Here is a 24687-nt window from a genome sequence, read left to right on the forward strand (position 1 = left end):
GAGAAGAATGAGGGGAGAGGGGGTTGGAAGAAGATGAAGGCAGGGAGACAGAGTGGAGAAGGGCTGGGATTAGTTACGGAAACTGACAGGGGCAGGACCAGTGAGCCCCAGGGCAGTGGGAGGCTGGAGAGCATTTGGAGATGGGGGCTGTCTGTTCTGTAGAGCCCTGTTTGGGATCTAAGCCCCTCCTAAAAACTTGAGTTTACTAGGATCACAGAGGCTTTCTGTAGGCTGTCTTGTGAAAAGCAAAGAGGGTTCTGACTTTCATCTGTAGCTCACCATGGTTTAGAATAGGCTGTGTGATGGAACTTTCTGTGATGATGGAAATGTTCTATTCTGCACTGCCCAAGTGGTAGCCTCTAGTCACATGTGGTGTGCCTGAGTATTTGAAATGTGGCCAGTGCACCTGCTTGTGAACTCAAGATTTTAACTTGAATTAAGTTAAACAGTCCTGTGTGACCAGTGATGATTGTACTGAATAGCACAGAGGAGGAGAGGCAGCATATGTAGAAGGCAGAATCAAGTCAAGGTTACCCTAAGAATGCATGCAACACCTTGGGATTTGCTAAAATCTCAGGGCCGTCTTGAGACTTAAAATGAGAATGGAACTGGGGCACTGAGGTGGAGGGGTGGGGCTAAAACCAATTTTACCTTGGTTATAAGGTCAAGGAAACCCAGAGCTGTTGACAGGGTTCTACAAGCAGTTGGTAAAAAAGAGAGGGTCCTTCCACAGACAAAAGGGAGTTCCTAAAAATGGTAAGGGTTTTTGCAGAATCTAAGCTAACAAAGAGCTATTTGTGTCTGTGTGTGAACGTCTTTTGGAGAATTCATGACATCAGCAGTTGTAATGGCATGTGGTAGGTACTTAAGAGATAACCAAGTTACTGGGTGACTGAGTAAGCATTACTTTACATCACCCACGGATATCACTGCACTTGAATCTCACAACATCCGCCTGAGGAAGCGGAGGCAGCTGTGTCTCAGAGAGGTTAACTGGTAAGTCCAGGAGAGTCAGGATTCCTGGTCTCTTGGTTCACCCAACTTGTCCCTCCATCTGTATCCAAGAGGCTACATCTGGGCTCTCCACTGTGGCCACTGCGAGGGAGTATGCAGAGGTGCTCGACTGTTCCAAGACCACAAGCGCCTGGCAAAACTCCCGAAGCACACACACATTCACAGTGTGCTCTTCATCCTCCCACCTGCTGTGTGTAGGGAGGGACGCTGTGAGCCCCTCCTTAGCAGAACCCACATGAATTTGCTTTCTGCATCCCCACTGCCACCACCTAACATAGTGCCGGCCACAGAGCCAGTCTTAGCCAAGACAGAGGGACCAGAAAAAGGAATGATTAAGTAGCAAAGGTAATTTCTCCACTAATGTTTTTATTTTTTACTTTTCTTAGCGATGGGATCCTGCTATGTTACCCAGGCTGGAGTACAGTGACTTTTTGCACTGCAGACTCAAACTCCTGACCTCGAAGCGATCCTCCTGCCTCAGCCTCCTGAGCAGCTGGGACTATAGGTGTACACCACTGTCCCCAGCTCTTCTTTGACTTTTTATTGTTTTTTAAACCTTTTTCCCCAATTTTTTTTTTTTTTTTGAGACAGAATCTCACTTCATTGCCCTACCACATGCCATGGTGTCAGCCTAACTCATTGTAACCTCAAATACCTGGACTCAAGTGATTCTCCTGCCTCAGCCTCCCAAGTAGCTGGGACTGCAGATGCCTACCACAAGGCCTGGGTAATTTTTCTATTTTTAATAGAGATGGGGATCTCATTCTTGCCCAGGATGGTGTCAAACTCCTGAACTCAAGTGATCGCCCTGTCCCCCCACTGCCTCTGCCTCCCACAGTGCTAGGATTACAGGCATGAGCCACCACTTGTGGCCTCCATTAACTTTTTAAAAAATTCTTTTCACTTTGTAGAAATTGTGTTAATACATCACAAAAACGTTTTTCTTTCCCTAAGTCACCAGAGAGCATCTTCTCATTTATTGAATGGAGCCAATTCTCAGCCACTCAGTTTGGGGCTCTCCGGGGCGGTGAGCTCAGGCCTGACACCATTCTTTGTTCTTTTCCTGCTGATTAGTTATCTGGCCCAACCCCCCCACAAGCCCCCAGACTTCAGGAAATCTGAAAAGGGTATTCCTGAAACTTATACGCTGACCTCTTTCTGCCATTTCAGCCCTTGGTAGGCCTGCATTCAGAATCAAGTAGAGAATAGTGGTGCAGAACAGAACAAGCTTGCTTTTTTCTTTTTTCTTAGCAGATGCAGTAAAATGATATATAAGAAATTAAACACAAAAAAATTGCATTAAAAAGAAGCAAATAAAAGAAGAAAGAGTATTGACTCAAATTGGTTAATTTCGGGTGTAAAATATAGATTTTTATCTATCAAATAAATAAATGATCAGTCTTAAAGAATGCCCCAACAGTTTTCCTCAGCCTGTTAAATAGGAATGATCAGTTCTAATAAATTTTTGTATACATAGCCCTAAGTGTGGAATGAATACACACACACAAACACACACACACATGTTTTTACAGGCAGTATCTCACTCTGTTGCCCAGCCTGGGGCACGGTGGTGCAATCATAGTTCACTGTAGCCTCAAACTCAAACTCAAACAATCCTCCTACCTCAGCCTCCTGAGTAGCTGGGAATACAGGTGCAAGCCACTAAGCCTGGCTAAGTATTTTTTTTTTTTTTAAATTTTTAGAGATGGAGTCTTGCTAGGTTGCCCAAGCTGATCTCAAACTTCTGAGCTCAAGTGATGTTCTACCTTAGCCTCCCCAAATGGTGGGATTACAGGCACGAGATACCATCCCCAGCAGAACATATTTTTATTATAAGGTGGAGGGAGAACAGTGAGGCCTGTGGTGATAATACAAAGAGTACCCCTCCCAGCAGAGGACTCCTGAGCCTCTAATCTAAAGGTACAGGGCCATTTCCCAGTTGCTCAAGGTTCACACTGCTCAGCCAAGAAGGTTGTCTATCCCAGGTTGATGGACATACATGTAACACACTTGGGAGTTCAATATTTGTCTCCCAGAGAAAGGAAGTTACTTTGCACAAATTAAGTACTCAGGAAATTTAAGTGAGACATTCTCTTCTTAGAATCATTCTCTCTATTATATTTTTGAATTGTTTGGAATTTTTATAGCAAAGTATTACCAAAAACTGTGGTATTACTTTGTTTAGGTATTTTATTTGGTATTACTTTGTTAGAATTGTTAGAAATCTTTATAGCAAAGTTACCAAAGTAAGTGTTTTGGTAACTTAACAAAACAACAGCTAAGATGCTTTAAAATGCTTAAAAACTGTGCATAAGTTTAAGCCGGGGTGAGGACCTGAGCCGGTGAGGCTGGACTCACCTTCCCAAAGCTGGCAGCGTTGACAGGTTGGGTATCGTTCTTCTCGCAGAAGTCCAGGTAGTGCATGTAGAGGGCACTGCGAGGTATGCAGACCCCTTCTGCAATCTCGTAGTTCTCCTCCAGCCTAAGGAAATAAACACCTAATGAGCGAAAAGTGAGTTACCTGTCCAAAGCAAGAAGGACCTTTCCAGTCCTCCTCCAGAGATGGAAGACCTAAGAAATAACTCTACAGAGGGGGACATGGGGGCTCAGGAAGACAAGGCGAGCTGCCTAAGGCCATGTATGGAGGTAGTAGATTGGCAGGATCAGAATCCTGGCCCCTTTGTATAGGACCCAGGCCACTTTTCTAGCCCAAATTCCCCATCGCTCTATTCTGTGGTCATGAGCCTGGCACATGCTGGCTGGATCAGCTCCCTACAAACTCCAGACACTCACTATACAGGGTCTTGCAGGTCTTCCACTCAGCCAGGTTTCTAGCTACACATCCACTTGCGGAGCCATTTATAATAGGTAAAAGCCAAGGATGCTGGTTTCGACATCTTGGAGCTTCTCAGCTGAAAAGAGCAATGTTTGGAAAAACTAACGCCCAAGAAGAGGCTGTACAGCCGCTAACCCACCTGTTGAAGGGAGGGTCCATGGCCACCGCAGGGAGTTGGCCTTGCGACTACTTTAGAGTCACCTTCTCCCCTGCTGCACTGGGATTAACGATTCTATACTCATCTTCTTAGGGCATATAGGTTGGGGTTCCATAGGAGAGAGGTCCTACTATCCAGCTGGGTTCAAATCCCAGCCTTGTCACTTGCTGGCTTGGAGTTTGAGTCTGCAGTGCACTATGCTTAGGGAAGTTACTTAAGCTTAGGCCCCAGTTTCCTTTTGGAGATGATTTGTAACCACCTCCTAAAGTGGTTGTGATGATCAGATAAGGTATAATGTGTGATGTCACCAGCAGGAGCCTGGCATGTGTGTGTAAGCACTTAGTAGATGGTAGACCTCATCACACCCATTCTTCCTCTCCATAAACCATGTTTGGGGGCCACATGTCCCACCTCTGTACTAGATATTCAGGATGTAAAAGAAAACTAGACACAGGCTTAATTATTATTATTATTCAAAACAAACAGCAAAATGTAGGCATTCAAATGAAGCCTGCCTCTGTTGTCATAGACACATTGGAAAGCTAAACACCTCTTCCAGCAACCACTACAGCACATGATGATTTGGGATCTTTTCTTTTGGTTTTATCTTTATAGCCTAGGGCACATACTGCTCAGTAAACTCACCAACAGAAAATACTTCTCCTTTGATAGTGAACTGGGTTTTAGGAAAGCACCCAAAGTCATTTGGAACCAAGTTTGGGGGATAAAGTAACTGGAATAACCATTTTTTACCGAACTTTTTTTGTTTTTTGGGTATTTTTTGGTCAAAAATAAGGCATAATTCCAAAACAAGGAAATAAATGTCCTCAAGCGGCTTCAAACTCTCTCTGGGAGCACTTGCCAAAGACGTGGTCCAGTGCTGTCGTAACTGAAGTGGAATAAGGACACGGCCTCCTGAGGTGCCCACTTGAAAGGGCAGCACTCATTCAACTCATTCCAACATGCGATTAAAAGAAAGTCAGCTCGATCATTTCATATTCAAACCCCAAGGAGGGATACAACCCTAGGGACACTCGGATAAATGACAAAACCTGATGCTGAATGGTCCCAGATCATTTCATATACTCCCCCTCTTCTGGGACAGGGAACACTGTGCAACTCCTGACAATTTTTAGAAATGTTCTGGGAAATGGTTGATGTAATTCTGACTGGATTATTTGACACTGGAATGATGTCTGAGTCACCTCTGCATCCTTGAAATCCAGCATATTCCTTGGTACACAGTAGGTGCTCAATAAGTGTTTGAAGGAGAGAGTATTTCAGTCATTTATTCATTTAACAAATACTGATTGACTTTATCAAATGCCATGCTGGGGCTATCCTGGTGAACCAGATGGTCTGTATTTGCCTATATGAACAGATTAAGGGTAGACAGATGGATAAAGATGGGGATAATCTTTAATTCAGCATATACTTACTGAGTGCCAGGCAGTGTTCTAGACATTAAGGGAACAGTAATGAGCAAAAAAAAGTCTCTGTCCTGAAAGGGCTTATATTCTAGTGTATCTGTCTTCAACATCATAAATTGGAATGTGTTTCTCTATGGGAAAATGATTTCACATCGAGAATAGGTCTCTTAGGACTGGCCTAAACTTCAGGTCCAGTGTGAATAAAAATCAGCTTGCAAGGTTAGCCTGGACTCCTAACTGCCATTCACAGTATTGTTTCTCTATAAAAGTGAGTTCAGAGGTCCAAATAACCAGCTTATACACAAATTTGTGAAGGCCATCTGAATAGGACAGCTTTCACAAGCTGGGGTCTCACAGGCTTGCTTTGTTTGGCCTGAACTAGCGCTGGCCCAACTTTTAAAATTCAGGACATTTCACATAAGAATCTAGATTTCTGGCTTCTTTTGAAAAAGCTGAGATCTGGCAACACTGGCCCCATATTCCCGCATGACCACAATTGGCTAGAGTTACATGTGCCCTGAAGTTGGCCAGAGCCCCCACTTCTCCCTATTTTTCTTATACCCAGTCCATTTTCTGTTCCCTATCTGGCTCCTGCAAGGCACTTGTGTTGGTGTAAGACAGGATCTATGTCCTCGTTAACTTTGTAGTCTATTCAAGGAGAATTATCCATAAGAAATAAAAATATTTAAGTGACCATAGGTACAATGGAAGGTGGGAAAACAGAGAGATTAGTATGTAGATGAGAGTAGATAATTAAGCTTTCATGAAGGGATTAGGATTAAAATTTTGAAATGAAAACAACAACAGCTAGGATTTGTTGAGCTCTTACTAGGTGCCAGGCATTAGGTATTCATTATCTCAGTTGATCCTCACAATATGAGGTAGATATTATACCTGTGTTTCAGAATAGCAATCTGAAGCTAGGAGAGTGTGACTCGTTTGCCTCTGGCCATGCAGCTAGTAGATAGAAGAGCCTTTCTCAATGCAAATCTCTGTGAATCCTTGAAATCCAGCATATTCCTTGGTGCACAGTAGGCGCTCAGTAAGTGTTTGAAGGAGAGAGTATTCTGCCATGGCAGCCGGAGAGGATTCCAGCAAGGATGAGAGGCGAACCTGTCATGTGCACTGGATGCTGGCAATACTGGTCTGAGTGGAAGAGGGGGCTTGTAAAGGGGTATTTATGAGGGAAGAACCATGGGGGATGCAGGGAATCTTTAAATGCCACAAATCTTTACATGAACGTGTCTCGGCATAAGAGTTAGGCAACCCTTGAAGTTGAGGTGTTACTATAAAAACGTTATTTTTAGAAGATGGCAATACAGTGGTAATCAGGGAGGACTGAAAAAAATAGACTCAAGAGGCAGGAAGATCCAAGAGTTTCTGGGCTGCTATAGGAATAATAACAACGTCATCAATAGCAATGATAACTAACATTAATTCAATGCTTACTATGTTCTGTTTGCCAGGAATGAATTGAGCATAATAAAAGAATATTTGAGAAAGAAAAACCTAGCCACGTTTCATAGGCTTCATCTTAGACTCTTGAGAGTTCCATTAAACAATTTTCTTTCTTTCTTTCTTTTTTTAGAGATGGGGTCTCACTATGTTGCCCAAGTTGGTCTTGAACTCCTGGCCTCAAGTGATCTTCCCACCTTGGCCAACCAGTGTAGTAGAATTATAGGCATGAGCCACTACATCTGGCCAGTAATTTCCCTAAAGAGGTTCAACTTCAACACTAAACTGTTGTCTTGTGAAACATGTTCCAGCCTAATGAACAATTTGGGCAGTTAGAACTTTATATGACAAGCTGTAGGAATGAGGATAGAATCCCTTTTCACTTATCTTTGCTAATGATTTCCTAAAATTTATTTTGGCCAGGAAAATCCATAAACACATTCAACATATGGCCATTTCAGACCATTCAGAATTCATCTTACATATACTCCATTAAAATGATAGAGATCCTTTTAGGATCAAATATGTCTTTTAAAGTATGGGAGTGGCAAGATCAATTTATTCTTTGAAAAGGCTGCTCTGTGCCTCTATGGGGGTTGGCTGAGGTGGACTAGCAAAGCCTGGCATATGGTGGCTGATTAACTAGTATTTGTTGAATGAATAAGTGAACAAATTAGATCAGTTAGGAGCTCCTCTACTAGTTCAGACAGGAAATGATGGGTCAAGCACTACAATAGTGGTCATGGGGTCAGAACACACAAGGTGTAGATCTCAGGTTGCTAGATGTGTAGAGGGTGGGGGCAACAAAAGAAGCTCTCAAGTCCCCCTCCGGGCCAAGTGGACGAATGGGAGCGCCATGCCCCCTAGTTAGAAATGCAGACAGAGAGGCAAGTTGTGGGGGGAAGTAATGCTTTCAAGTGGGGTATTAAAGAGCATGGGCTCCCAAATAAGTTCCTGGTTCATTCACAGATTAGTTACTTTTCTTAAGCGCCCTACACCTTGGATTCTACTTGCTGTCCTTGTATCTTGCTTGTTCACTAAATGTGGCCAAGCCACTATTGAAATGCAAGTTCATGGTTAAAATACATCACTTTAAATGAACCCATAGCAGCAACAAACTATTCAAATCAGATGGATGTAAGTCACAGTTCACACAGGCAGAGCTAATTAAACAGTTCCCTGTCAAAGGCCAGAGCCTTCTAAATAACTACATTTCCACCCGTGTTTTGTTCTTCTTACCGGAGCTTCTGAGCCTCAAAGTAACTAGGTGGCTTATGACTATGAAGCATTTTAATAAGCTCTATGAACAAACAGATGTAATTGGCGTGGAAGGGCCCCTTTGATGCTTGATGAGTTCCTACAGGAATAGCATCGCGACACCTTTACCCAAACCGCCTCGCAAAATCCAGAGGGCCTGCCTGTGTACAAAAGTTGCTAATTGGAATGTCCACCTCCCTGACCAAGGCATGGCAGGAAGAAAGGCGGTTAATTATTTCTCTTCATATCTGATGAAATTTTCCTTTTTCCTCCTCTCTTTTAGAGAATAACATTAGTCTGACATGGTGAACAATGCTCCATTATACCTGGATTTTTTTAATGATCACAAAAAATTCCCCACTTCTTCCATTCTCTTATCTTCTATTTAACAGCCTGATTATATTTGAATTGAGCATATCCTATTATGGAGAGATAATGAACTCAGTCTGCCAGCTACCCTGAGTCATTATCTGAGCTATACATTTTTAAGAAGACCTCCTCACAAGCTTTCAGCATGTGGCCTTCTAGGGTATGTAGAGGAAGCTTTGTGTCAGCACTGTACAATGAGGAGCAAATGTTTTGGCACCTTAGCATTCTTTCCTGCTCTGTTCTCATTTTAAACTTATGCTTTCTTATATGTACACACAGGCTGTCAGTTCAAAGTGTCTACTTCTCAAGTTCCTGCACCATGTCTAGAACAGAAACTTTTTCTTCTATTTCACCAAAAGACAACAGGATTTAAAAACAAATTTTGCCAAATAATAATAATTCATCGCTGAAGTTGTCACAAATCTGAGACTATAAGCTATGTGTGTGTGTGTGGGGGGGGGAACCCTGCTAAGCAATCGGGACAAGACAGCAGTCTAAACCTGCCAAAGGCTCCCTTTGCCTCTCCACAAAAGTCCAGGTTCCTCACCTTGGCATTCAAGGCCCTCACTATCTGGCCTCTGCCCACTTTTCCAGCCTCAGACCCACACCTGTTTCCAGCCACCTGGACTATTTTCTGCTCCTGAGACATATCACGGCACAGTACAGCCTCCCTTCCCTGCCTTCCACGTGTTCTGTGCCCTTCCTACCGCAAGAGATGACCCCCCTCTCTCTTCACATTCTCTTCCTTGACACAATGTTCCATGCCCACCCAGCCCCACCTGCTTATCACTTCTCAATACTTTTTTCCTTGCCAAATTCATTCATTCATTCATTTGATAACGTGCAGCGTGCTGGAGTGGTCTGAATACTGGGTACTGAGTTATGTCCATAGAAGAGACACATCTTTTACTTGGAAAGCTCTTGCTACTTCTCAGGATAGTCAGAGCTCTTCATGTTTTTTTATGGCTCTAAGAGGCTTCATGGAAAGACAGCACTGGGGTAAGAGTTAGGCATCACCAACTTTGAATTCTCCTTCCCTGCACCACTTACAAGTGAAGTCTGGGACATGTTACTTGAACTCTCTCACTTCCTTCATCCATAAAATAAAAGATGCTGTACCCATCTGCTGTGAGAGCTAGACAGGGATCCATGCACCATCCCAAGCCATCTATAAAGGGGTATCTATTAGCATTATTCTCATGATTGTAGAATATTTGGGTAACACTTTGTATCTTAGACTGAAAGTCCTTTGAAGGCAGGGACCAAACCAGATTCCTATTGATGTTAACATAGTGCCTAGCACTGCGCCCTGAGCACTGTCAGTAAACACTGCAGAAGGTAGGAGGGAACAGAGAGAAGGCTGGAAAGAAGGAAAGCAGACACTGGCACAGATCAAGGGCCTTGTGTTTTTTAAATCTTAAGATCTGGGTGGTTAAAGGCAAGGCCTGGTCAATATTAACATGTTTGATTTATATTTTCAAGTGCCTACTCTGTGCCAGGGATGTTCCTATATGCCATCACTACCTTCACAAGATGGGTAACATCATCCCCCAGGACATGGAGGAAGAAATGGATGGCCAGGGAGGAAAGTGGCTTGTGTAGGCTGGGCTTAGAGTATGAACTTGGGTATGATGCCTCCAAAACACTGGAGACCAGCATTCACTTGGTTGGTCGGCCAAAATATATTTAGTGAGTACTTGTTATGTGGCAGGAACGGTAGAATGCAGCCATGAACAAGATGACACAACTCCTGCTCTGGCCTTTAGGAAACCACCAATTTAGCAGAACAAAGATGGGGGCTAAGGAGATAGCACCACCAGATAATAAATGAGTAGGAAACAGTGGACTTTGGCTCATGTGGACTCTGGTTAGGACTGAGTCTGATTCTATAAAAAGCAAAACAAAACCAAAAAGCAATAAAATGAAATAAAGCAAATAAACAGAGACTTAATCTAGTTATTAAATAAAAATTAAGCCATGATTTGCTGCTGTGAATGACCCAATCAGAAATATGTGTTTGGGTAGGGCTTCCTGTTTGTCCTAGGACTTCAGCTGTCCTGGCCTCCTCCATGCTGAGGGTCTTCTTGAAGAGTCAGACTGTGACCCTACATTGTATTTAGTCCTCTTTAAATACAAGTAATAGCCCTGCCTACTCTGCAGAGTTTTCATGAGGATTACATGAGCTCCCCAATGATGTCACCTGACCAGCCTGGCAGGCTGACATCATTCATTCAGTGAATGCCCAACCTGTAGGTTTGGCTGATGCTGAGCAATGAACTAAGTTAGAGATTTATTTTGCCTTTGAAATGACTGAATTGGACCAGTATGGGAAGCAATCTAATCCTGATCGTGGGTTTGACCTACAGCCTACCAACTTGGTTTCCAGAAAGGCCTGGACTTAGCCGGATTTTAGAATCTTCCTCCTCAGTTTTTAGTTATTCAAGTTGTTTTTTTTTTTTTTGGACAAAATCCAGGAAGTGTATAAAGCATAGTGTCATAAGTTCCATGCTGTTGCCAACACTGCTGTTGGCCTAGGCTATGGTTGTCAGCCCAGATCTCTGGTGGCCCCAAACAGCAGCTGGGGAGATTCTGGCACCATTCCCTACCTTATGCTCCCCCCTCAATCTTCCTTTTCCATCTACTCGCTGTCTCTACTCGTCTCTACTTCATGTTGCCAAAACAAATAGAGCCCCAAAGGACGTCTTCACATGTGCCCCCTCGTACACCTGCTTGTTTCTCCATGTCATTATCAATGAGAATTGCTGGATGCACACACTTAAAATGTTAATGGGATTGCAAAATTGCCCATCAAACGCCTTTACCATTTTACACCTTCCCCCACAATTCAAAATACTTGTTTTGTTTTTAAAAAAAAAGAGGAACGTAGTTCTACAACATGTAATCTCATTCTCTGAAGCATTTGTGCTCTTTGCATTTTCTTGCTTAATTTACCTTTCTCCACCTGTAGTTACGGTCTTCTAACAGGATAGTCCTGCCTAGCGCTGCTCCTAGCATCTCTGGTTGCATTCAGAGCCAAAAATATTCAGCCTCCCTTTTTAGAACCACGTTACTTAATTCATGTTATGAAAGCAAATAATGTCATGTCACTATTGAGTAAGAATCAAGTCAGAAATGGGTGCAAAATGTCAAGTTTTGGTTACATCCAATGGGTCTGGTCGAGGAGCTGTGACCTGGTCTAAAACTTCAAGGTACTTTTTTAAAACAGTGCCAAGCCAACTTCCTACCCATGAAACAAAGGACCACTTTAAGAGAAGCACTAAATTTATTTTGTTCCATATCAGTTTGAAATATTGATCGCTGATCAACCACCCAAGGCCTCATTTTTATTTTTTCAAAAGAAAGAAAAATGCAGCACTACCTCCACCACATCCCACCCACAGAAGGTGATGGTTTGGTCTTCTGTCCTCTTCTGTGTGGGAAGGGCCTCATTTCTTCTGTAAATTTCTGAAAGGGAAAGTGTCCTAACCCCAAAGGTGCACAGGAAGCTCTGGGCAAGGGCGTTGAGGGAGGTGTGCAGGGGCGGGGCTGGGGCGTGCTGGCTTGGAGGAGGCTGCCTTCCATTTCGAAATTCTCTGCATGAATAGAGGTTATTGTGTGATTGGGATTCCAGCAGCTCTCATCATCCCCGGCGAGCTGGGATTTACTAACCCTTATGACCGAGGATGCTGGAAAGTGTTTGGCAGAAGGCAATTGACAATATTTGCCTGTTTTCTGCTGGGAGTTGCCTCCAGATCACGTGGCCCCAATTATTTTAGGCTGCTTGGCTGCTGTGTTATTTGTTCTTAGAGTGGGCCCCGTCTCTAGGGTGATGGGGAGGGGGCTCGTGGCAAGGAAGGAGAAGGAGGAGGGGCAAATAGCTGCTAACCCAATTCCAGTAACAAGCCAAGTGTCCCAGGATAGCCCGCCCCATCAGGCCAGCAGCTGGCGCCTTCCTTGGTGGTGAGGCCAGTGTTTTTTCCTAGGCCCACCTGCTGCCTCTCTGTCCTGAGGGGCTGCACACAGCATGAAGGATGTAAATGCCTCAGAGCATGAGAAGCTCTTCCCAGAGCTAGCTTCTGTTGTTTATATATATATATATTTTTTTTTTTTTTTGTACCATAGGTGAAGATATAAAATCATAAAGCCATTTGATAGGCAATTTTGCAACCCCATTAGCATTTTAAGTGTGCACACCAGCACACTTGATACCAACATGGAGAAACACTCCCGCAGAGGTCCAAGGAAGCACATATGAAGGTGTTCTCTGGGGCCCTGTTTATAATGGCGAAGATGACATTTGAATTCAACTTAAATGTTTATCCACAGGGAAATGGCAACATAAATTCTGCCATTGTCTTATGTGGAATTTTGCACAGCAGTGAAGATGAGGCTGTTCAATATGAACTAACATGGCTTCAGGACACTCTACTGAAGGGAAAGCAAGTTGCGCCTCCATACAGCATGGTAGGCTGTGGAACATTTTTATTGTGATACGTGTGCACGTTTTTTATAAAGGAGAAAATACTAAATGAAAAACCACAGTTCTGAATCTTCTCTAGGTACATACGCATGTGATGCATAGGCAAGGGTCTAATATATAAAGCCACGTATCTACATATGTACACATATACGCAGCACATATCTCACTGGTAACAGGTTGCTTTTCAGTTGAAGTCAAAGAACTACAATGAAGAATGGACGTTAGTCTTACCCATGTTTTAATTTATTAATAAGGAAATACACATACATTTACTGAATTGACTTATGTCTTCATTTTTCTAAAACAAGAGATAAAATAAAAATAAAATAAAAGAAGATATTGAAAAAGTATGTAAGCATCAGACTTAGCTCTGAATGCCTTGGCAGCCAGAGCAAAAAATTATGTCACTTTTTCTTATAAAATGGAGGCTGCTTCCAGTTCGAGAGACAGAGCTTTCATATGAAACTGTATTCTAAAATACAATTACACATGTAGAACTTTATATAGGTCACATGTCCTCCACTGTGGTTGTAAGCATGATTGTTCTAAGTTTAGGGAACTGTCCTATTTTTTCTTCCCTGCTGTTTCTGTACACTTTCCCCTGGCTGCCCTTCCCACCTCACCGTGTGACCCTCTCCTCCTTGCGTGCTATACTGTAGCCATGAGGGCCATCTTTTTGTAGTTCCTGGGGCAAATTCAGCCTGTTCCCACCGAGGAAGGAGCAGGATGTCGTGCTGGGTGCTCAGATTGCCCCAGAGGACTGAGTTATCATTCCCCACTGCTGGGAGGCGGAGTCCTTCCTGCTGAGTGGTCCTCAGCAGAATGTGAAGAGCTCTCTCTCCCAAAGTTACACCCCTCCCTGGGGGCAGCCTGTGTCCAGTGACGGACAAGGAAAAAAGGGATAAGGCCCGGATCGATAGCCTTGATTTGCATCATCTCTGACCAGACATCCTGGCCTGAGAACTCCCCGCAGAGTGGCTGAGGCTTCTGTCATAACCTCCTCCCAGCCCCAAACGCTGTTCATTCCAGTGTCCTCACACTGCATGGTGGGGAGTCTAGGTGCGTGCCCAAATAAGCACCTGTGCACATCCCTGTCCAATCTGGAGGGCCCAACTGACTACAGTAGGCCTTTATAGAAGGCCATTTGTCTGCCTGAAATGGTCCTCTCCCCCTGGTATTCACATTGTCACCGTGTCATGAGGACTTCTTGTCATACATCTATCCCTTGAAATGTCACCTCCTTAGAACAGCGTTCCCTTACCACCTGAATAGCCTCTGTGACACTGTCCTATTAGCCAGTTCCAATTCTCTGCACAGCGCTTATCACTGTCTAATACATTCCTTGCTTATTTACTATTAGTTTAAAAAGAGAAATAAATTATGACTGATTTCTTCCCCTCAGTATCCCTTCTCTTGGTCTATCTTATCCACTGCGTCATTCCCCTGAGCCTAGCACAGGGGCTGGCACATAGTAGGTGCTCAGTAAACATGTGTCGAATTAGTTTGTGACTGAAATTCTTTTTTTTTTTTTTTTTTTTTTTGTTGAGACAGGGTCCCACCCCGTGCCCGAGCAGAGTGCAGTGGGCGTGGTAGCTCACCACAACCTCAGACTCGGGCTGCGGGCACCCCGCTGCCTCAGCCTCAGGAAGCCGCTGGGATTACAGGCGCTCACTGCAGCGCCTGGCTGGGTTTTTCCATTTTTTTTCATGAGTCGGGGTCTCACTGTCGCTCAGGTGAGTCTCGAACTCCTGAGCTCAAGCAATTCTCCCTCTTCAGCCTCCCACAGTGCTGGGATTACAGGTGTGAGCCACCGTGCCCGGCAGTTTGTGACTGAAATTCTATGTTAAACATATAATATAAAGGGAATTAGGGGAAAATTTGATGTTCTTTGGATAACTTGATGCTTTTTGATAATAAGACTAAAACGTACAAATTTTCAAACCAGTTTTGGCCTTAAAAGTAGATATATCATTTAAAAAAAATCTACTGCCTAACCTGTGAATTGGAGCGCAAAATTTCTTCTGGGATAATCTATGTGACCATTTATTTAGAAAAACAGATCTTCTGTATGGAATTAGGTGCAATGGAAGGAAAAGTGGCAGTGTCTGCCCTGGTACGTTTTTGTGGGATCTGGAGGGAAAGAGAGTGCTGAGGCAGCAGGCAGTGTTCAAGCACTTTGAATGTGATAACTTACTTTATCTTCATTGCTACCCCGTGAGTTAGATACTGTTGCATTCCCATTTTACAGGTGAATAGACTAAGGCACACAGAGGTCAAGGACCTTGCCCAAGATTTCACAGCTAGTACTCAGCAAAGCTAGAAGATAAGCCCTGGCTATCTGACTTCAGAGACTGCGCCATCTACAGCTTCACCTTTGCCAGGCACATGAAACACAGAATCACAGAAAAATAGACATGAACAAGGCAATTTTCTTCTAGTCCCTTTCAAATTTTTTACTCTGAAACGCACAACATGTTCTAGTTATTAAAGTGAGAATGTCTGCCAATTCCTTGCATTTCTGGAAGCTGCCACTACTGAAGTCCTTTACGTTGATGCCTCATTTGATGCTTGGCATTATGGGAATTTGCATGGCCATAATATTTAGGAAAAAGTGCAGGGGGAGATCTGATCTTTTTTTAAATAAAACCAAAAAATGCAATGCAAAAAAGTATATAGGGACAAATGATGGAAAAGAGCCAAAAGGCTGGAAATGGAGCCCTTGAAAACAATCTTTGCTGTGCCTGTAGCAAAACAAGCTGATGGTTAAACTCCAGTTAGAGAAGATTGAGTTACTTCCTGAATACTTTCTGCCAATGTTTTCCTTTCACCTCTGGATGGATTAGACTAGAGAATCTAATATGATTTGCTCATTAAAGCCCATCTGCTTCCTTTTCTGATCTGTTCTCTCTTCTTTATCCTTCCTGATGTTTCTCTTCCTTTCTTTCCAAGAAGGAGCTTTGCAGTTAAAGAGACCCAACCAGGTTCCTGACTCTGCCATTTATTGGCTGCGTGCATATTCAGGCAAGTGAAGAACTGCCTCCGTTTTACTTCCCTCGTCAGTACAATGGGCATAACAACACTAGCTTAACAGAATTGTAAGGATGAAATCAGGCACACACACCAAGTGCCTAGCACAGAGGCTGACACGTAATATGTTTTAGTTCCTTTCTCCCCCCTCACTTCATTCCTTAATTTCTTCCAATTTGCTAGGCTGGACTCTAAGAGAATAATAAATAGCCTTTAATTTTCAATATCCTCTGAGGGGTGACTCTCAGGTGCAGAGAGCACTGGTGTTCAAAGCTACAATATAATTTCCATGTAAAGCTTTCAGAGGAGGATTTATCTATAACAATCAAATGTGAGTGCAACCACTCAAACATCATTAAATTTTTTATCAACTCCAGGAATTCCAAATATTAAAGAGAAAGCTATTCTAGCAGATTATCTTTGTAAATGTTGTTCATGTTAAAATAATTGTCGTATAGTTGCAATTAATTATTAATCCATTAAAGGCTCATTGGTAAGGGTGAACAGACCTCTGTTTCTATAATTTGCTACAACATTACTAATTGTAATAATAGATTCTATTAACATTAATTAATAACATCCATGTGGAATCCAGTCCTTGCCAGTATTTGGATAATGGGGAAAAAAATCTACCCCAAAATAAAATAAATATGGAAATTCTAATCACAGAGATACATTTAAGGCTAGTTGAACATTTTATGCACATTAAGTAGATTTCACGTGAGTTATTGGAAGTCATCATGACAATGTTAAAATATCCAAGTGATATCCTATCCTACAGGTAGGAAGATGTGAGCATTTCCTGAAGAGAGAATGTGCTAACAACAGAAACTTACCATTGCAGAGTAGCAGGAGTAGAATGGGGCTTGGATGCTCTATTATTTTCTTTTTCCTCATCTGTTAAAGGAAAGAAAAAGAAGCTAACTTTGGTAGAAAGCAGAAGGAAAAAGTATAAGTCCTCATAGCTCTCCTGAGCTTCAAAAGACTGTTTCCTTCAAATGGTGTTGCTTTGCAACAATGATATTTTGGCTTTTCCAACAAGCTGGACTCATCATCCTTTAACACCAAAAGAAAAAGATGGAAATTGACTTTTATTTTAAAAAACTCATGTCCATGTTGTTTTTGACACAGTATGTTGGAGTTTGAAGAGTCACCTTTCTTTGTCACTGAACAATAGGACCATATTCACTCACTTGCTATTTTCCCACCTGAAGCAGGACAGACGCTATGATTTTAACCTGAGGAAAACACATTAACCTCTTGACGGCTATAGACTGAATGTTTGTGTCCCCCAAAACTCACGTGTTGAAACCTAATCCCCAAGTGATGACATTTGGAGGTGGACCCTTTGGGAGGTGATTAAGTAATGAGGGTGGAGCCCTTATGAATGGATTAGTGCCCTCATAAAAGAGACACCAGACAGCTCTCTTGTCCCTGTGCCATGTCAGGACCCAGTGAGGAAAGAGCCATGTATGAACCAGGAAGTGGGCCCTCAGCAGACACGGAACCTCCTGCCGCCTTGATCTTGAGCTTCCCAGGTACCCCAGTTTATGAGGGATTTTGTAGTTTTTTTGTTTTGTTTTGGTTTTTGCTTTTTTTGTTTTTTGTTTTCTGTAGCAGCCTGAGAAGCTCATCATTTGTTCTCTATACCCCTGTAGAGCAGACAGTGTGGGGTAGGGCGAGTGCCTGTAAGTGTTCAGAAGAATCAGATTAGCAATACAGTAGGGCAGGGGGTCAGCAAATTTTCCAAAGTGTAAATGGCCAGACAGTAAATATTGTAGGATGTGGGGGCCAAAGGTCAAAATCAAAAACATGATGAAGAAGTAATTCTTACAGCATATATTTAGGAAAAAAGAATATTATATAGACTTCATATGGAAAGAAAGAAGACAAATTTACAAAAACATCTTTTTATAAAATCCAATATAACAACAAAGTATTGTTTTTGTAATACAAGTTTATTAATGCAAAAGAATTAAATTATTTGGGGGGTAGGCAATAAGTCTCTTAATTTGGATTAAAGTAAGTGTTGCCTATCATCTATCAAATAGATTACAAAAGTTGATCTGCGAAAACCTCTTTTGGCTTACAGCCCTATAAAAATAGGCATTGGGCCAGATTTGGCCCATAGGGCCCTAGTTTGCTGACCCCTATAACACAACAATCTGAACAACAGATTACTCTATGGATACTTATGAAAGACAACTCACAATTTTATTACAAATTGACTGAGGAATACTTGTAATCAGTCTCTTTACTCAATTATTAAGATTTTTGATAGAAATAGTCATTAAGACATAAAATTCTTCAATCCACAAAATTTGGCTCAAGAGAATGGCACAACTAACAGTCTCAAAAGAAAATTAATAATTTATAAGCTTATAAATATTATTAACAAAATTTAATGTGGACATATTAAAATGATCAATGAAATCAATCTGTGGCATAAAATTATATGGAAAAGAATTGGTACTCATGAATGTAGTTTAAGTGAAACAAACATGAAAATGGAAGAAAATTAAAATGTTATAATACCATATTGAAAAAATTTCCTAAAATTATTAGCTAGTAATGTTGAGTCCAGGAAATATTTTCTTGATGAAAATATACTAATATCAGTATAATTTTGATTAAAATGTCTTTGCATAGCCACCATGGAAGATATTATTACTTAATCAACAACTATACATACTCACTTTCTTCCTTATTTATAGAACCCTAAATTACATGAGTCATGTATTTAAGGAGGGCGATCCCCTCTCAAATCCTTGAGAGTTGAATGATGACTACCTTAAGCCACTGATTGGATTAGGTGGAACATGTGACTTTCTGCCTGCCTGTCTTTTAAGGAGAACCCTCCTGGTGCTTCTGGGAAAAATATTTTTCCATAATAAAATGGAAGAAGTAAGAGACTCTGGCTGCGAGTGAACACAATGAGAGTGAGGCAGCCAACTTGCAACTGGGGAAAGAACAATCTGAGAACAAAGTCAACATCCAGAAAAGCAAAGAGGAAAGAGAAAGACTGGAGGGTCTGACTGTCATGTTGTGCCTCTGCTTAGCTGTCCCTAAAGATGCCTGCCTCTTTGTTTTGGGAGCTAACACAATTTCCTCAGTTAATGAAACTGCTTTTTGTTGGGTATTTCTTCCTTGCCACCAAAATATCCTGATACAAACACTAACACTAAATGTTCTCAGGAACAAGATGTCAAAATACATCATGAACTTTTACATCTGTTCACAATGCTTTGCCAACATGGCATTCCTTCTAAATAAATGCTTCTCATCCTTTCAATCCTGGACTAAATGGCACTACCTCTTTGAAGCCTTCCCTGATACTCTCCAAGTCAGGACTCCTTGATCCTAATTCTATTCTTCTATAGCCCATTACTTGTCCCTTAATTGATCAACTGAAGGGTTTAGCTACCTGGATTTTTATTTGTGAACATATCCATCTCATCTATTTGAGCATGAACTTATCAAGAAGGCAGGAATGGCATCTTAGCTGTCTTTGACTTACCTTCTGTCAGGGCCCAGCACAGGGCCCTCTACTTAGCACTTAAAACAGTCGCATACCAATGGAGGGGTCAGGGACAGTTTGTTCTTGCACGTCCCTAACCGCCCTCCCACCTGCATTGGTTTGCAACTGATTTACATAGCTAAGTCTGCCTTCTATAACCTTAAAAAACAAAAACAAAGAGCCCCACAAAAAACAGCACAATAAGGAGAATGAACATGTGGGTCTCACAAGACTGTGGGTGAATCAGCACATAGAATAAGACTCAACTGTTGACAAAGAAATAAAAAGGAAATAAATAATGAGGCACAACTTACATTTCTGATTGTCAAGCAAATTTTAAATAATGTTAATTCCTGAAGCTGCCGTATACATGGTAAAACCAATTCTCTTATACTTTTTCGTACCTGAAGGTAGTATTAATGTTTTTAGTGTGCAACGTGGCTTCACAACCCAGCTTCTAGAAATTATAGTACTAAGCAAATGATCAAAAAAGAAAAAAAGACTATAGAAAAAACATGATTGATGGTATTGTTTTAAACAAGGAAAAGTATATAAGTAAACTAAATATACCTCCATTTCATGTACTGGGGCATGATAAACATTTTTGTTCTTTCTGAAATTATCTGGGTTTGGCGTTTTTTTTTGTTTTGTTTCCCTGCTTCTTTACATTTCAGAATTTTGGTCAACCTGGATGACATGCCAAAAGACCTAGATTCTAGCATCAATCCCAAAACTTACTGGCCATGACTGAGCAAACTAATTAGTTCAATAAATATTTATTGAACACCTAATTTGTACCAGCTAGACATTGGGGATAAAGTTATTAAACTCTTGCCCTTGAGTTTGGTTGGGGAAAAAGACAGTGAAGAGAGAGGCCAAGTTCAGTGAGAAGTGACACAGACTGTGATGCAGGTAAGCACAGAGGGCTCTGCTAACCCAGACTGCAGGAAGAAGCTGAACCTGTCCGAGGTGGTGTCCTGGAAGAGGCGCAAAGTGAGCTGAGTCCTGGGGTAAGCCAGAGATGGGGACCAGTGGCAGGAAGGAGCAGAGGTCACACAGGTCCTTGTTGTGTGTGGCAGATGGAGCCTGGCAAGCTAGGAGGTGCTGTTTAGCAATCAAGTTATCCTGTTAGGTTTTAAGACAGTTTGTCTCTAAACTGAGGATAATAATAATGCCTGCCTCAGAAGATTGCTGGGAGAATTAAGCAAAATGAATTTAACAGAGAGTAAGAGTTCAAAAGCATCAGCTGCAGCCACCTGCAGGGTAGAGGTTGCCCTTGGCTTGCCTGGCCGGCTGACCAGGAGGTTCTTAGAGTAATTCTGTTTAGCAAGCACCTACTGCTGGAAGCAGACATGGGAGGCCTCCGTGCTGCTTGGGAAGATTCACAGGGGCAAAGACAACTGCATTGCCAAGGACCCTGCAAGGTAAACACACACCAGGGGACATCTCAGCTCTGTACAGGAGGTGGCATTTGAGCTGGATCTTGAAGCAGTCAAGGTTTTGAAAAATAATGTTGTTATTTTTATACAAGTAATACATGTTCATTCTTTTAAATCTGGAAAATAGATAAGTATAAATCTTGAAAACCATTCTCAACAGAGGAAACTACAGTTAACTTTTTATCCTATTTATCTTTTTCAATGTTCTCTTTCCTTTTTTTAAGAGAAGGGGGTCTCACTGTGTTGCCCAGGCTTGTCTCAAACTTCTGGGCTCAAGCTGAGATTACAGATGTGCACCTCTGCACCCAGATTAATGTTTTCTCTTTCACACACAAGTACACACATACTCAAACTTAAAACATACAAAAGCCATACAGTAAGTACATCCTGGTGTGTCACCTGCCCTGTTCATTTTTACAAAGACAGGTTGAACTTTGGGAAGAGGATACCAGGGGGGAGGGTATTCCAAGAGGAAGAACAGCATAAGGAAAAGCATGGAGGAGGGAAACTTGGGGTCAGAGGAGGATACAAGAGGTCCAGGTGGCAGAGCCAGGGAAGTTCCTTATTCTAGGATTGCAGCATACGGTCTCCCACTTAGCGTCATTTGTCTTTTTGTGTGTCAGATTTTTTTCCCATAAAAACTCTGTTACGCCCATTCTGATATCAATAAATGAAAAAGAACTGTCTTTGAGGGCAGGCAAACCTGGGTTTGAATTCCAGCTTTGCCCCTAACTCCACATGGAACTTTGAGTAGCAACTTGATTTGTCCAAGCCTGAGGAGCCCTAGCAAAAAAGTTAAGTGATCTTAACTTTTATCACAAAGATGTTTTGAGGACTGAGTATGTTAAAACTAGGTACATTTTTATGGCTGGGTTCAGTGGCCCATGCCTGTAATGCTAGCACTCTGGGAGGCCAAGGCAGGAGGATCATTTGAGCTCAAGAGTCCGAGACCAGCCTGAGCAAGAGCGAGACCTGATCTCCACTAAAAATAGAAAAATGAGCCCGGTGTTGTGATGGGTGCCTGTAGTCCCAGCTACTCAGGAGGCTGAGGCAGGAGGGTCGTTTGAGCTCAGGAGTTTGAGGCTGCTGTGAGGTAGGCTGACACCATGGCACTCTAGCTGGGGCAACAGAGTGAGATTCTGTCCCCCCCCCCATTAAAAAATACCATGATAGCATTCATTGGTCAAGTACATAAGCCAGGCACAGTACGTCACTTTTCATATGCCCTCTCATTTTATTCCTTCCAGTGTTACTATGAAGAAGTTTTGTATTTTTATTTAATATACAAGGAAATGGAGCTTTGGTGAAACTGAATAACTTGCATGAGGCCCTGCAGCTGGTGAAGGGAGAGAGGACCTCACTCTGTGCTTGGCAGTATGGTGGCTACCTTCAGTATTTAGAAGAAAGTCAACACAGATCCTCCAGCTCCATCATCAAACCTTTCACCTCTTCTGCTTCCTTTCCTCAGACCGCCGGTGACTTTGTACCCAGGGTCTGACTACACAGCCTTTATCCTCAAAGGGGGATGTCCTGAAGCGCTGGTTATTTAATCTCTCATTCATCAAATGTTTTTAGAGTACCAACTATATATTCTAGCCTTGTGCCAGGTCCAAACAGGTGAGAAAAACAGACAAAATCTCTGCTCCCTTAACCTTAGAGTCAAATCATCAGCCAATAAAATGTAAGTCCTCAGCAAGTTCTGTGAAGGGCAGGTCCAGACTGCTGTGACAACACCAAGTGGAGTACACGAATCTGGTTTGGGGATTTGAAGGAGGAACAGAAACCCAGGGTCTAGGCAAAGAAGGCAGAATAGCACATTTTAGGTAATAAAAATAGGCATAGTTGATGGAGACTTTAGGAGCTGATCCTGTCAAATGTCTTTTCATCTTACCAGGAGAAATACCTCAGACCAAAGAAGATTCATCCTGTAAAGTACAATTTCAGACCAGCAAGATTCCTGGAATCATTCACAGCATACACCGAGCCTTCCCCTTCCAGAGCCCACCCTGGCAAGGTTGCAGGGCAGCGGTCTGCTTAGTAACCCTTCTGCCCAGAGGCTCCCAGTGCCTGGTCTTCTCACTACTCGGTTCTGCTCCCACCTTGCGGTTATGGTTCCCAACACACTGCAGGGATCTCAGTCCAGTTCCCAGTGGTGAGCGTCCCTGCATCTACTGCCCAATATAACTCTGGGGCCAAGTTTCCAGGCTTAAATCCTGGCTCTACTACTTACGTACTAGTTGTGTGACCTTGAATAATTTTTTGGTTTCTTAGTTCCCTTACCTATAAAATAGGGATAATAATAGTATCAAGCACAGAGGGCTATTGTGAGAATTAGTTGAATCACTCTTGGTACAGAGTCCTTGTATTAAAGTGTTTCTCATGACTGTAACAATCGTCGCTCTTACAGAGGCGCTATGGATCTCATCCCGCGCATGGGGCTGGGTTTGGCAAGCCCTGTGTTGGGGACAGGAGTGTGTTCTCTGTGCTCCCACGACACCCTGGGTGCTCCAGTGAAGCCCTCCCTGCAGGGTGTGGCACTGCTCATTGGTGGTTTGAGTCCATTACTGCTGCTGTCACAAATGCCATGGACTGGGTGGCTTATGAACTTTCTATGGCTAGAAAGTTCAAGATCAGGGTACTAGCAGATTCAGTGACTGGTGAGGGTCCATTTCCTGGTTTGCTGACAGCTGTCTTCCCACCCTGTGCCCATACACTGGCAGGAGGGGTAAGGAAGCTCTCTGGGGTCTATTTTATAAGGGCATTAATCCCATTCACGAGGGCTGAACCATTGTGACCTAATCACCTCCCCAAAGCCTCTCCCCCCAGTATCATCACCTTGGGAGTCAGGATTTCAACATATGAATCTGGGGGGGACACAAACATTCAGGCAATAGCACTGCGTCTGCCTCGCTAATTTGTAAGTACTGGAGGGCGTAGGCCTCACTCACCATTGTGTCTCTGGCACTCACACTTGGTAGGGGCTCAGGAAGTGTCTGTGGAATGAACAAATGACTGGAATGGCACCAAAATGAAACGCTGAACCTTCCCAGCTGACTTTAGTAAGCATAAAAATACCAGGACTGCCAGGGAATATTTATTAAAGACTTATCATGTGCCAGGCACTGTGCACTGGATAACACGCTAGCTGCCCTAAGTGAGCAATCTAATGCACGTGTAACACCAGATACAGGGCCTAAAGTGTGCTTAGTGCTTAATCGATGTTAGGCCTAATTATTGGTATTATCTCCATCTACAGAGGAAGAGACAGAGGCTCAGAGAAGTGAAGCCATTTGTCCCCAGTTAGTATTAGAGTGAAGACAAGGACTCAGGATAGTTGATGTTAAACATTCCCCAGACCCAAATGTTCTTCAAACCTATGGTACTATGATGGAGAGTTTAGGGAATATATCATATGTGCCTAATTGTTTATTTTCTGCCTTTATGACTATTGAATTCACAATATTTGGAAACCTATTCTAGAATATTTCCTGCCTAGAGCCAGCGTGGCAGTTTGATGTTGAGGGAAAATGTTTCTAAATTAATTACTTCTTTTCAAATCCCAGGGAAGGTTCAAATTTACGTGAGTCTAGAATTTCACTTCAGAGTTCTAATTCTATTTCCTTTCTTTATGCTAACCTGGCTACACCTGGCCAGACCTCACCTGTTGGGAACATGGGGCTGCCAAATATTTCATTCCCCTTTATCC

General features: G+C 42.6%; 1 protein-coding gene across 8 annotated transcripts in view; it reads right to left on the reverse strand.

Moving 5' to 3' along the window:
- RFX4 (regulatory factor X4) overlaps positions 1-24687 on the reverse strand; it is a 183346-nt gene that overhangs the window by 111992 nt on the left and 46667 nt on the right. For all 8 annotated transcript variants that reach the window (XM_053586647.1, XM_053586644.1, XM_053586648.1 and 5 more), the window contains exons 3-4: positions 16862-16922; positions 3373-3496 (exon numbers count right to left, since the gene is read on the reverse strand). In XM_053586647.1, coding sequence (XP_053442622.1) covers positions 3373-3496; positions 16862-16922 — 185 coding nt within the window. The remainder of the gene's footprint in view (positions 1-3372; positions 3497-16861; positions 16923-24687) is intronic.

Source organism: Nycticebus coucang, chromosome 3 (assembly GCF_027406575.1).
Source record: "Nycticebus coucang isolate mNycCou1 chromosome 3, mNycCou1.pri, whole genome shotgun sequence".
NCBI classification, from domain to species: Eukaryota; Metazoa; Chordata; class Mammalia; order Primates; family Lorisidae; genus Nycticebus; species Nycticebus coucang.